The sequence below is a fragment of the Cyanistes caeruleus genome, chromosome Z, assembly GCF_971803275.1.
Source record: "Cyanistes caeruleus chromosome Z, bCyaCae1.hap1.1, whole genome shotgun sequence".
Taxonomy (NCBI): Eukaryota; Metazoa; Chordata; class Aves; order Passeriformes; family Paridae; genus Cyanistes; species Cyanistes caeruleus.
Genome location: NC_141732.1, coordinates 34,423,539 through 34,434,837, shown reverse-complemented (window position 1 = coordinate 34,434,837; position 11,299 = coordinate 34,423,539). Strand labels below are relative to the sequence as shown.

The window sequence follows — 11,299 nt, the reverse complement described above, 5'->3', positions numbered from 1 at the left end:
CACCTTTTGTTCTAATACGGTATTTTTTTGAGTTGAGGGGACTTCCTTCAAATGCATTGTAAAATATGTGGATCAACTGTGTGTTTTTACAGTGACAGAATTTTATTTTTTCTGCTTATTAGTCTGTAACAGATGCCAAGCTTACAGATACAATGTCTCTTCATCTACCCCAGAAATGCAGGCAGCTCTTAAAAAATTGGCCATAATTGCTTTGATTTGGGATCTGCCTTCTGCTATATGCCCTCCCCTCTTCTGATTTAGACAAAGGGAATCTCCCTGCATTCGTCTACAGTAGACATTAATAAAATTATTCTAAAAAGCGTCACTTCAAATCCTCTGCAATTGTATTGTCCCTTTGGAAAGGTTCCTTTACAGCTTGGTTAACAGATGGTGCTGCCAGCTCTCTTCACTGTCTTTCTGTTCCTGCTGGAAGGTTTAAATTAGTTGACCTATTCTCAGACATTTAATTTCATTTCTCAGACCCAGGCTGTCTGATTTTATTTTACCCACTTCTTTTCCCAGAGGTTTTGAGCCTTATGTTTTCTTTGTTAAAAAAGCTTCAGTTTTTTGAATGATGTTTTCTGTCACAGGCAGAAGGGGAGTTTCAGACAAAGTTTATCAGGGAGACCCTTCCACTGAGACATGAAGTGCAGAAAGGACCTGCTTATATTCTAAACTTCTGAGAAAGGAGTTCAGATGGATCTACTCTCAGACCCAGATTGCTTTCCCAAGATGTAAGCCCAAGATGCTGGCAATCCAGTTCTGTCCCTGCTTTGGAGAATGTGATAGCAGGCCAATGCTTTCCTAACCAAGTATCTTTGATTGCAAAGGTAATCTCACCTTGAGCATCTTTGAGAATAGAGGAGTCTGACCAGACTCTTTTAAAAATCGTGCCTTGAAGAAGCCCATGTTGAAGCCTCTGCTGTTCCTAAAGCCAGGTGTTTTACATAAGCTTGAACCAAGATGGTTAGGTATATAAACACAGGACAAGTAAAAGATTCACATTCCAATGCAGGTGGAGCGGAGATTCAATAATGCCCTGGCGCCTAGCTAAAATCTTGTCATGGCTTTCCATTACTCTCCATTAGGAGAGTAATGCAGCTGACAAATGAGAATGGCTTTTGCAAAAGTTGTGACAAGGAGATTAAAATTAAATTGCCTTAGACTTGTCTGAGGTTAAAGCCAGAGCAAAGAGTGGCAAGGAGGATATGTTTTTAGAAAGGAGAAAGCATTTATCTGGACACTTACTTGTCTGGTGTTCCTAGAAGAACATTGAATCAGGTCTCCAAAGCAGTTGTGATGAAGGGTGTGTGTTCAGGTCCTTCTGAGGGGGATGAGCCAAATGAGATGCATGGCTGTCCTCAATTAGAATCAAGTGTTCAGCACCTCTGAAAGCCAAACACTGTCCTGCAAAAAGCAGGTGTATAGAGAACAGGGGAAAAGTTGAAACGGATTTCATTTTGAGAAGGGAGGAACACCTTTTATTTCCTCCCTGTCCCCCCTCCCCTCCCCTTCCTGTGGGTGCCTTGATTTTGTCAATGGAAAATTCCTTGTATCTCTGGAGTGCTCATGAGACCTCTTACACCCTCTATGGAGGTGTAGTTTGCCTTTTCTATTGATCTTTATAAGCTATTGAGTTACAGAATGAACAACAGCAGAGCCAAACCTGAGAAAGGAAAGCAGATAGTAACCTATTGCCCATAATCTAAATTTTAAAGGATTGTTTTACTTGGATCTGCTGCTGTCATTCGTTGGCACAATATTCAGGAAATTACGTAGTTTAATTCTTAACAGGAAAGGTCATCTTCTCTCTGCAGCATAAAATTTAGGTCTTTTTCTTAACCTGAAGGAGTGCATCCTTCCTACAGGGTAAAAGAATTAAATCTGCAGCCAAACTGATAGTTTAGCAGTGTCTACACCTGCTGCACCTCAGATGCTTCCTATTTATCCTGTGACTGCAGGATGATGGCCTGTTAGAAGTAGGTCAGTTTAAAGGAGAGAATTTCAAATTAAGTAAAAAGTGTCTGAGTAGAGAAGACACTGCTTCAGGATAAATTAATCTTGTTTGTATACTTTACAGAAATTGCAAATTGTCATTTTAATGGGTATTACTTCTTCCTGTTCCATACACAGCCCAAAATATACCTTGCTTCTCAAAGTATATTCAGCCTGCTTACATACTGGACTTTGCTGAGACTTGCTGAAATGCCTTCTTAGTTCCCCTTCTACAAAGCAATGGAAATTACAAGAAAAATCAGTGGGAAAATAGACTGACTTAAAATAGAGCTTCATATCTTTGTTGCTCGTTATATTAGCTTATAAGCTCTAGCTGTTAAAACTCTGTATCTCCAGAATATTTTTTGATTGTAATTTTTTTCTAGTATAGTCTTAAAACAACCATGCCATACCCAGTCAGGAAAAATGTTTTGGTTTTTTTCTGTAAACAAATGCCAAGTCTGTCACATTACCTTCCTTTATTTTTGACATACATTTCAGTATAGTAATTTAATTACAGGAGTCTCATCTTGTAAGCAGGGTGACCGTAAGACAAGGCTGGAAAGCTCATGTGATGGTACTCAGGCCCGAGAGTGATAGTTATGCTTGGTATCTCAATCTCTGCAGTGCTGATCTGATGTCTGACCTCCAGTGCCTGCACAAGTGGGTGCTTTATTTGCTTTGTTCTGTAAGAGTGGTATTTGAACACTTGTAAAGACACTGGTATGTCGCTTTATTGGGAACGGCGAAAAGAACGACACAGACTGTCTCATGGAGTTGAACTGGAGAAGTTTCTCTCCGGTTTATTACCTCAGCTCTTTTTAATAGACTGATATGTGAAAAGTACAGAAAAGAAAACTCTTATTGGTTAGTAAACTAACACATCACCATCAATGGTCAGTGGGGCTCACCACCCCTCGACTTTCTCTTGCAAGAAAACAAGGAACAGACAAGCAGCACCTGCAAGGCTGTTTTCTGTCTCTGAGGATTGTTTTAATTCCTCCTTATGAATTCCCAGGCCACTTTCCCAGGCAAGACTGAGAAAGTTATGTGCCTTGTAGTTTCACAGGCACTATACTGCCTGCTTCAGAATTAGCATCCATACTGGTATCTTATTCTACTATGCATTGATATGCCTGCTAGAATATCCTTTATCAGTCTCCTCAGTCTGAGTATCACAGTGCTCAAATGTGTAATTTCAAAGTTCTATTATTTGTTTTCAACCCAGCAGCAACGAATTTATTATATTTTTAATGTACCATACCTTAGCATCACTGTTTATTTGTTCATGTTCCATATGGCTTTGGAGCATCTTCTCTAGAAGCTCAGAAAGCTCTGTTAGCAAATCACTGTTACAGACATTTCTTTAGAATGCTTGATGTGTCTACCTTAAAAGAAGTGGCAACTATCCACATGTTCACATCAGATCACAGCCAGAGCAGCAGCAATGGTGGTTTTATGTCACTGTTTCTTGATTGTCTGGTCCTGTGACAATAACAATGGTGGGTTGGCTCCTTGATAGAGGCCCTTAAAATGTCTAGTATCATAATGAAGGATCCCCCTAGTGTAGGAGTTTAAAATTACCTTAGCAGTGGGTTTTGCCCTTTTCACCAATTTTTCAATCCTAGGAAAGTTTGGAAGTGTTAGGGTTTTCCCTTCTCTTGTATTATTAACTATACCCCTCCATAGCAAATAAACATTGTCCTGGTTCCAGCCAGGATCGGGTTATTTTTCCCAGCAGCCAGGAGAGAACATGACTATGAGTCCCAGATTATCCTGTACCACCTCACATCTTCAGTGGGGATGGGAGAAGGCTCCTTTCCAGGTCACACATCCTGCCAGTGGTCAGCTGTTGGGAGTTCTCAGTGTGGTAAGCGCTTGTACACACATTTACTAATATTCTACTCAGTCAATTTGCTTGCACTTGATTCATGTGACTGATTTATTTGTTTAAAACATAAACCCCTTTACTGAAGTCAGAACTGCAGTAAAATTATTGTATGTTAGATTTTACTACTGTTAAAAACTGAAGGCCGCTTTTTTAACAATGTCAGACACCAATATAACTGACTGAAGCAGAGAGCAGTTCTGCCTCTTCAGCAATCTGAAAAGATGATTTAGAAGCTTTACCTTACTGCAGTCAGTCTTAATTTATGTCACCTAGACATAAAAAAAAAAGCCTTTAAAGTAGCTTAGGTAAGTTATGATTAAGTATTTTTTTCCTTAATTACTTGTAGGAAAACTGATCTTTTTGACACATGACCACAGTAGGAAAAGGAAGTGAATGTAGTGAAGTTCATATCTCTATTTCCCTGGAAAGAAAACCACTGGCATTAACTAAATTACTACCTAGTTTTGGAGCTACAGCCTCTATTAAGAGTAGGGTAGAGTAAAATTCAGCACTACGTTGTAAGGACTGAAATCCATGTCTGTACATACCTTTCTACAGGCTTTCCCTGATTTGCTTTCAGTAATGGTACTCAGAAAAAGGCAATATAATGTATATATGTATATAGGCGGCTTTCTGCTGTATTTCAGCCGTTCATCCAACCAACCAAGAGATGCCAATGGAAGCTCAAAATAAAAAGCACCCCAAAACAAATTACATCCCTAAACTCAAAGTTTAAAAAGCAGAACTTTATTCACACATTTGAAATGAGACAACAGCCTTTCTGAAACCAGCTGTCAAATTTCATGATTCTAATCAGACCTGTAAGATGTCCCTCCTACTACAACAGCACACTGTTTCCCATGCCAGTGGCACCAGTGGCCACTGCAACACACATTGCTGCCACAGCTTTCTCCTAAAAGAGGATACCATAAACAATCGTTCTGGTGGTGCCATTCAGACAGAAAGCCTGAGGAATGCAAGACATGTTGAGAGATAAATAAAATCTATCACATGGGGTCAAAAGAGTTAAATCTAACATGCAATAAGAAGTCTTGAAATTGCCTCAAGGAAGTAAAAAGTACTTTGCTGCTGCAGTGCTTCTGAAATACATTTGACTAGAGGTCTTTTAAGAAATAGCTCATTTCAATGCACATTTAATTACTAGTCTGAAATTATTTATTTGTTAACAGGGACAGCTCAGTGTTAAGAAAACATGACTAATTGTCTTGATAAAAATTCAGTTCTTCACCATCAATCCCCAATGCATAAGTGATATACACCTCTCAATGGAAAAGATTTGTACCTGGCTTTAAAAAAGAAGCAAAAATTAGCATAAAAGAGCTTTTTGCTTTTAAACACACAAAGAATTACTAAATTACACAGAAATTACATGTTATCAGAGAAAATCAGAAAACAATTCCCCAGGAGAATATAGTTTTGCTTTATAAGGAAGTGAACAATACAATGGAGAATTCTGGACAAAGCATTTCAAATACAAGCGCAGGTACTGATGTAATGAGCACTGAACTGCTCGACATTACCGGACTGAACTTGTCCTGAAAATAAAGTTTAGCTACAACCTACCATCCCATCTGTGTAAGGAAACACAGATGAAAAAACTGCATTTCACTTACAACCTTTTGTTCCCAAAACAGCCCACTATGAACCATTAATAATTCAAATAAGCTGCACTGTTAATCCTTATGCAGACAAACGCTGTAATTAAAACTCTCATCAGAGCAATGAATTCTTTCCTTCATTCTAGCCACGAAAATACAATTCCATAGCTGCTAAGCATAGAAGGGATTACTACTGGCAGAAGTAGTCTTTACAGAGAGCCATTAAAGTGGATGGAAGTCCCAAAGCCAAGAGGTTTTTGAAGGGAGTTCAAAACTTGACTGTATCTTCATTTACCACAAAGCTGCAATACTTACAATCCTCCAGAACAATGGTGGATATTCGGTTACTTAGCATGTGTTTGTCTCCCCAGCGATGCTTCCATTCGGCTTTGTTTTAAACCCTACAGGATACAATTTAGTAAAATCTTGATTTTGCCAACATGCAAATAAAAGCTTTAGTTGCAGAACAAAAACATTTCTGGACAATCTTTTTCAGTCCTCTACAAATCACAAACAGTTTTTAACTTTCTTTGGAAATCAGAATGGGCAATTTAAAAATAGTAAAAGCCAAACTACATGTGTTTTTTATATCCAGAGGCTATACAAAATATATACTTCAAATATATACTTCTTGTTCAGTTGAAAGTAAAGCAATCCACAATTATATATAATCTGAAGCACCAAATCCTCCCTTTCCAACTTCCTCAGTGCAAAGAGTTCATTTCGTAATTTTCTTTCTTCATTAAGTGCACAGATGAATATATGAATCAATAATAAAAGTCACAGATTTTCACAACTATGCTGACAGTTTCTACTGGACCTTCACAATGACACGAAAGAATTATTGATGAACTATCTCTGCAAAAGTGCCAAATCTGATCTTGAATGTGATACTACCACTCATACTAAAGAAAAATACATAAAGAAAATACATAGAAGACTACTGAAAAATAAACGTATTTACTCCACCTGTCTACAAAGACAGAATTGATTGTTTTAGAATGGCTGTAAAACAGTGATCATAAAACTACCTGACAGTGGAAAAATTACAAAAACATCAACTAAATATATATATATATATAAATATAATACATATACATGCTGGCTCACTGAATTGAGTGAGAATATGAATTCTACTGTCAAACAGTATGACAACACTTATACAATAGAAAACACCCTTAAATGTAGTGACTGTAAATTAGAATAGGAGACCTAAAAAGCAGCACTCCCTCTATGGCTTCTTGCTGCAAACAGGAGCACCAACAGCAGTGCAAAATTACCAAGACACTTCAAAACCACAGCAGCACATACCAGGTAATATCCAGTGTGGTAACCACTCATGTACCAGGCTATCAACATGCTCCCCAATGCTTCATCATCCTCAGCGGAGTCTGGCCTCATGGGTGGTGGAGGAGGAATCAACTAAGAAACCACAAAGGAAATGTCTACGTTTCAATAGGGTGTTTCCCAGAATAGAGAGCTCCTAATTCTAAAAGATTAAAGCATAAAACTGAAAAATAGGAACATATCCTTAATTTGTTCTCTGAAAAGGAGTCAAAGATGGTGTTTTCTGAAAATATGTGATTTCCAAAGCCTAGGAAAAACAAGACTCCCATAGCTTAACTGTTCACAAAAAGTGTTTCTAGGGGAAAATACTACCTTCTTCAGTGAAATGCTGTTAATATAGAGTGCAGTTTTTTCAAACAATTTACCCCTTGATATTCTTACCAACAGCTTCACTGAAATGAGTATGAAAATGTCACAGAAATGAGTAAAAATCAGACCTTGTACCTTAGATTATCATAATATTTGTAACTGAATTTGTTAACAAATATGTGAAAAATACAGGCAAACAGAACAAATGTGTTCTAAAAACACAGGTAGTGAGCACATTCAGTGAGAAAACCTGAGATCACTAATACTCATTCCCCATTCTTCTGTCACTTACTGGTGGTCCTGCTGGGAAGGGTGGGGGCCAGCAAGATAAAAATGATGGAGGTGCCTTGAATTTTGATCCAGACTACATGGGGGAAAAAAAAAAGTGAAACAGTACAAATTAAAAGGGAATTTGGGGTATTAGGATTTTACTTAAGAAAATTTATTTAAGCTTATATACCAATTCATATACCTTAAACAATAGACAACATACCCCAGCAATTTAATGAAAATACAGACAGTAGCTATTTCTGAGACACATTCTGTAATATGAGATGTACAACTTAAGATTACTCATGTCACTGAGGCAAACACTGCTGAAACAGGGCTCTGATTAATAGAAGCATTTTTAAAAGGTTTTCCTGAGTGGAAGTCAATGGCCACACTCTCAACAGGAAGAAACAGATCAAATATTCACACAGGCAAAGAGATAATTTCTCTGCTCCTGTGTGGATGGGGCAGAAGTTGACTAAATTCCACTATGCTAGTGAAAGTCCTTAAATAAAGATCTGGATACAAATCTACGGACAGAAAAGAAGAAAATATAAAATAAAACCTTATAAAGAAATCTTGCACAAACAGTAATATTTAGAAAACATAACAATGTGTTTTAGAGAACAACTATACTATTACTTGGACTCCTACATGACAGGATGACTGAAGGGTGTATTAATACCCCATTCACTCCTAACTCAAAAGAGCAGCTACAGCTGAGAGGATTTTATGACATCTCCTGTGAAGTCTAACATACTGACTGGCTAGAAAATGCAAAATCTTAAAGCATAAACACCACTGTCATTAATCACACCACCAGAATCCGTGGAACAAATTAAAAGGCAATAGGAAAGCAAGTGTTAGCCAAGGACCAGAAGGTTCTCCTCACTAGACAGCAGCACTGCAGAAAGGCTATAGTGTGGCCAAATTATTACAAAACAGCAGACCAACAGATACTGACATGCATATCTGTACATCCATTCTCAAAATGCTGCTAACTGAATTCTAGAAAATGCTAAATACTATCATATTTTCTCAGAATTCACACAAAAATACCAGGCTTAACAATGGTAATAAAGTATTTATATTAAGGTTAAGCTTACCCTTCCTAGGCCTGGTGGTGGTGGTGGTGGTGTAGGAAATCTCAAGTTCTGAGGGGAAAATCTTGCTTTTGTGCAGCCATTTTTGTTTCGAGAAGACTGGGAAGATTTTTCACTTTCATCTGTTGAATATGGAGTTTCATTTTCATTCTAGAAGACAAAGATGTTTTTATGAAATGCACTAAACAGGAGTCTAGGAGCAAGCAATTTTAGTGTGAAATAGTTTGGAAAGTCCCATTCACATCCATCCCCCTTCTCTAGCCCTCCCAGACCTACTCAGGAGCTTTATCTGCTCACCATTTGAGCTATGTCATCTTTCACTGGTGAATTTCTTGTTGTCCCCTCCCTTTCTTCCACACTGAGTTCAAAAAGTAAAGGGATGCATTCATTCCCTCCATCAGCTTGTGCCTGTTTACAACAGAATTGCGCATCGCTTCTCATGCTGAACACCAGCAGTGCTACCAGACATACTAAAATAAGTGACTCCCGTGCTTTCCCATTTCTTTATAGAAGAATGAAAAAGTCCCTCACCTCCCCAGAATGGCTCATCCCATTTACTGTTTCATCACTGGTTGGAGGACGTAGATCAGACAGGTTCTGCTCCTCCTGATTTCCATATCCTGTGTAAGTGACAACACATGTGCCTCTCTTCTGGTTGATGGAGGCAATAGTTGCTAGATACAAATTACCATCCTCAGACCAAACAGCACTGCAGCTGTCACCAACTTTCCACTGCAACAGAAGCAAGAGAAGCATGTAAATACCTACACCAAGGGACCAACAGAAGGTGCCTTTTCCTAAACTACTTTTTAAAAAGTCCAGAAATATGGATCCCACCTACAGCATTTCCTTTGTATTTAATGAAATTCTTATAGATAACCCAAAAATAAAGATTATAGCGTTATCACCCCACACCACCGTCCCAAATACTCTCAGGGTGATAAAGCAACTACTTCTGAGTACCGAAGTACCACCATGCAGTACGAGCACCACTGGCATTTACAAGTGAGACGACCTGTTTCAAAGGCGCTGTATTGCTCTTGTTTCTATTTCTGTTCTTTTTATGGTTTTTTCTCTTTATCATCATGCGCTGCTCCTGCTTGTCTGAAGGCTCTGAGCACTCCCCGTTCTTTAAGGCATTCTTAGGGAAGAGAAAGAAAAAAAAAACAATAAATGCCAATCCAGCGGCCTCAGCCCCAGGATCCAGCCACAGCCGCTCCGACCCCTTACCTTGAAGGAGGCCACCGCCTTGTCGTACGCCTTGATGAGGGCCGTGTCGTCCCAGATGTCCGAGTCGTCGCTCTGGGGAAGCCACACAGCCTTTAGCGCCATGGCAAGGCCCCGCTCCCGCCCTGCGCTCCCGGCCCGCTCCCGGCCCCATTCCCGTTCCCACCTGCCCGGTGCCGCGCCGGAACAGCACCCCGTCCGCCATGGCCGCGCGCCCGCCGCGCATGCGCCGAGCCCCGAGCGCGCCCCGCCGCCGGAAGGGGCGCGGCCCCGCGTGCTGGTCTGGGCCTGCGCCTGGGCGGCGCCCTAGGCGGCTGCGGAGCGGGAGCTGGCATCGAGCCAGCGACAGGCGAGCAAAGGAATTGCTGCTGTGCTCGGTACTGGGCTCCTCAGTAAAGGAAGGATAGGCATACTGGAAAGGGTCCAGCAAAGGGTCACGTAGATGATTTGGATTCTGGAGAATCTCTCTCGTGAGCAGAGAATGTAGGACTTGGGCCTGTTCAGTCCAGAGAAGACTGAGAGAGGATCTCTGGGCAGGGGCCCAGAGGATGGTGCCATACTTTTTTCAGTGGTAATCAGTGACAGGACAAGCAGTAATGGCCATGAACTAAAATACAAGAAGTTCCATCTCAGTATGACAGCTTTTCACTGCGGATGGCAGAGCACTGGAGCAGGCTGCCTAGGGAGGTCATGGAGTCTCGCTGTCTGGGGACATGCAAACCACACCTGGGTGCATTCCTTGGCAGAGGGCTTGGACTGGATGATCTTCACAGGTGCCTTCCAACCCTAAAAATTCTGTGATTCTGTGAATTTGCTTAATTTCTCAGCATCTGCAGGTCAGCAGTGCTAGCACCAGCTACATTTTCCCTCCAGTTCTCCTCAAGCTGCGCCAGCGCCTGTTAAACAATAAGTGAATGCATGTAGATGGAACACAGCTTAAAAAGCAAAGGCTTCAAAAGCTGTCTCTAGAGACTAAATCAGTTGCTGAGGAGCACATTCTGTGGAGGCAGCTCCAAGTGCAGCTGCTGCAGGAGCCCAAGGCAAGAGGCTGTGAACTGCCAACCCACTGCCAAGACAAAGGGCACAGGGACCTGTGGCATGGTAGGAGCCAGGATCCACCCCTAGACTATGAGAGCATAAAATCGCAGGGGTTCCTTTTGTTTATGGTCCCTCCACAGAGGCACCTGTCAGTCACTGCACCAAGATGAAATTATATTAAAGATCAGGATCTTTGACACTGCTACAGGAAACCTGGGGTTGAATTGGTAAGGAATCCTGGGCTGTGAGTGGTATAGTTGTGAAGGGGCTTCATTCCCAGCGCAGGTGGTGTGAATGTGACTGCCAGAGTGCCTCCTGGATGGTCAGACAGGGAAGCTTCCTCAACAGTTTTCCCCTGGTCAATGCACAATATACTAAAGCATGCCTATGAAGCAAGGGCTGAGTTTTTCCACACTAACTTATTCCTGAGGCAGGTGTAAGCAGTGATTTCAAATCATTTTAGTGGCATAGCAATTTTGAGATCTGCTTCCATTGGAACT

At 40.7% G+C, this 11,299-nt stretch overlaps 1 protein-coding gene across 5 annotated transcripts; it reads right to left on the bottom strand.

Annotated features, from left to right (window-relative positions):
• Window positions 1–4,617: 4,617 nt before the first annotated feature.
• On the bottom strand, window positions 4,618–10,039 carry SMN1 (survival of motor neuron 1, telomeric). Of its 5 annotated transcripts, XM_086866853.1 has the most exons (10): window positions 9,928–10,039; window positions 9,765–9,836; window positions 9,550–9,675; window positions 9,066–9,266; window positions 8,832–8,942; window positions 8,538–8,684; window positions 7,454–7,525; window positions 6,817–6,927; window positions 5,821–5,906; window positions 4,618–5,193 (listed from the first exon to the last, which is right to left on the bottom strand). In XM_086866853.1, the coding sequence occupies exons 1-9, from the start codon at window positions 9,985–9,987 to the stop codon at window positions 5,850–5,852; spliced, it is 957 nt and encodes a 318-aa protein (XP_086722979.1). In that variant the 5' UTR covers window positions 9,988–10,039; the 3' UTR covers window positions 4,618–5,193; window positions 5,821–5,849. The 5 variants fall into 5 exon arrangements, with proteins under 5 accessions (XP_086722979.1, XP_086722978.1, XP_086722981.1 ...); XM_086866852.1 differs by having other exon boundaries at window positions 4,618–5,906; XM_086866855.1 differs by lacking the exon at window positions 8,832–8,942.
• Window positions 10,040–11,299: the final 1,260 nt, after the last annotated feature.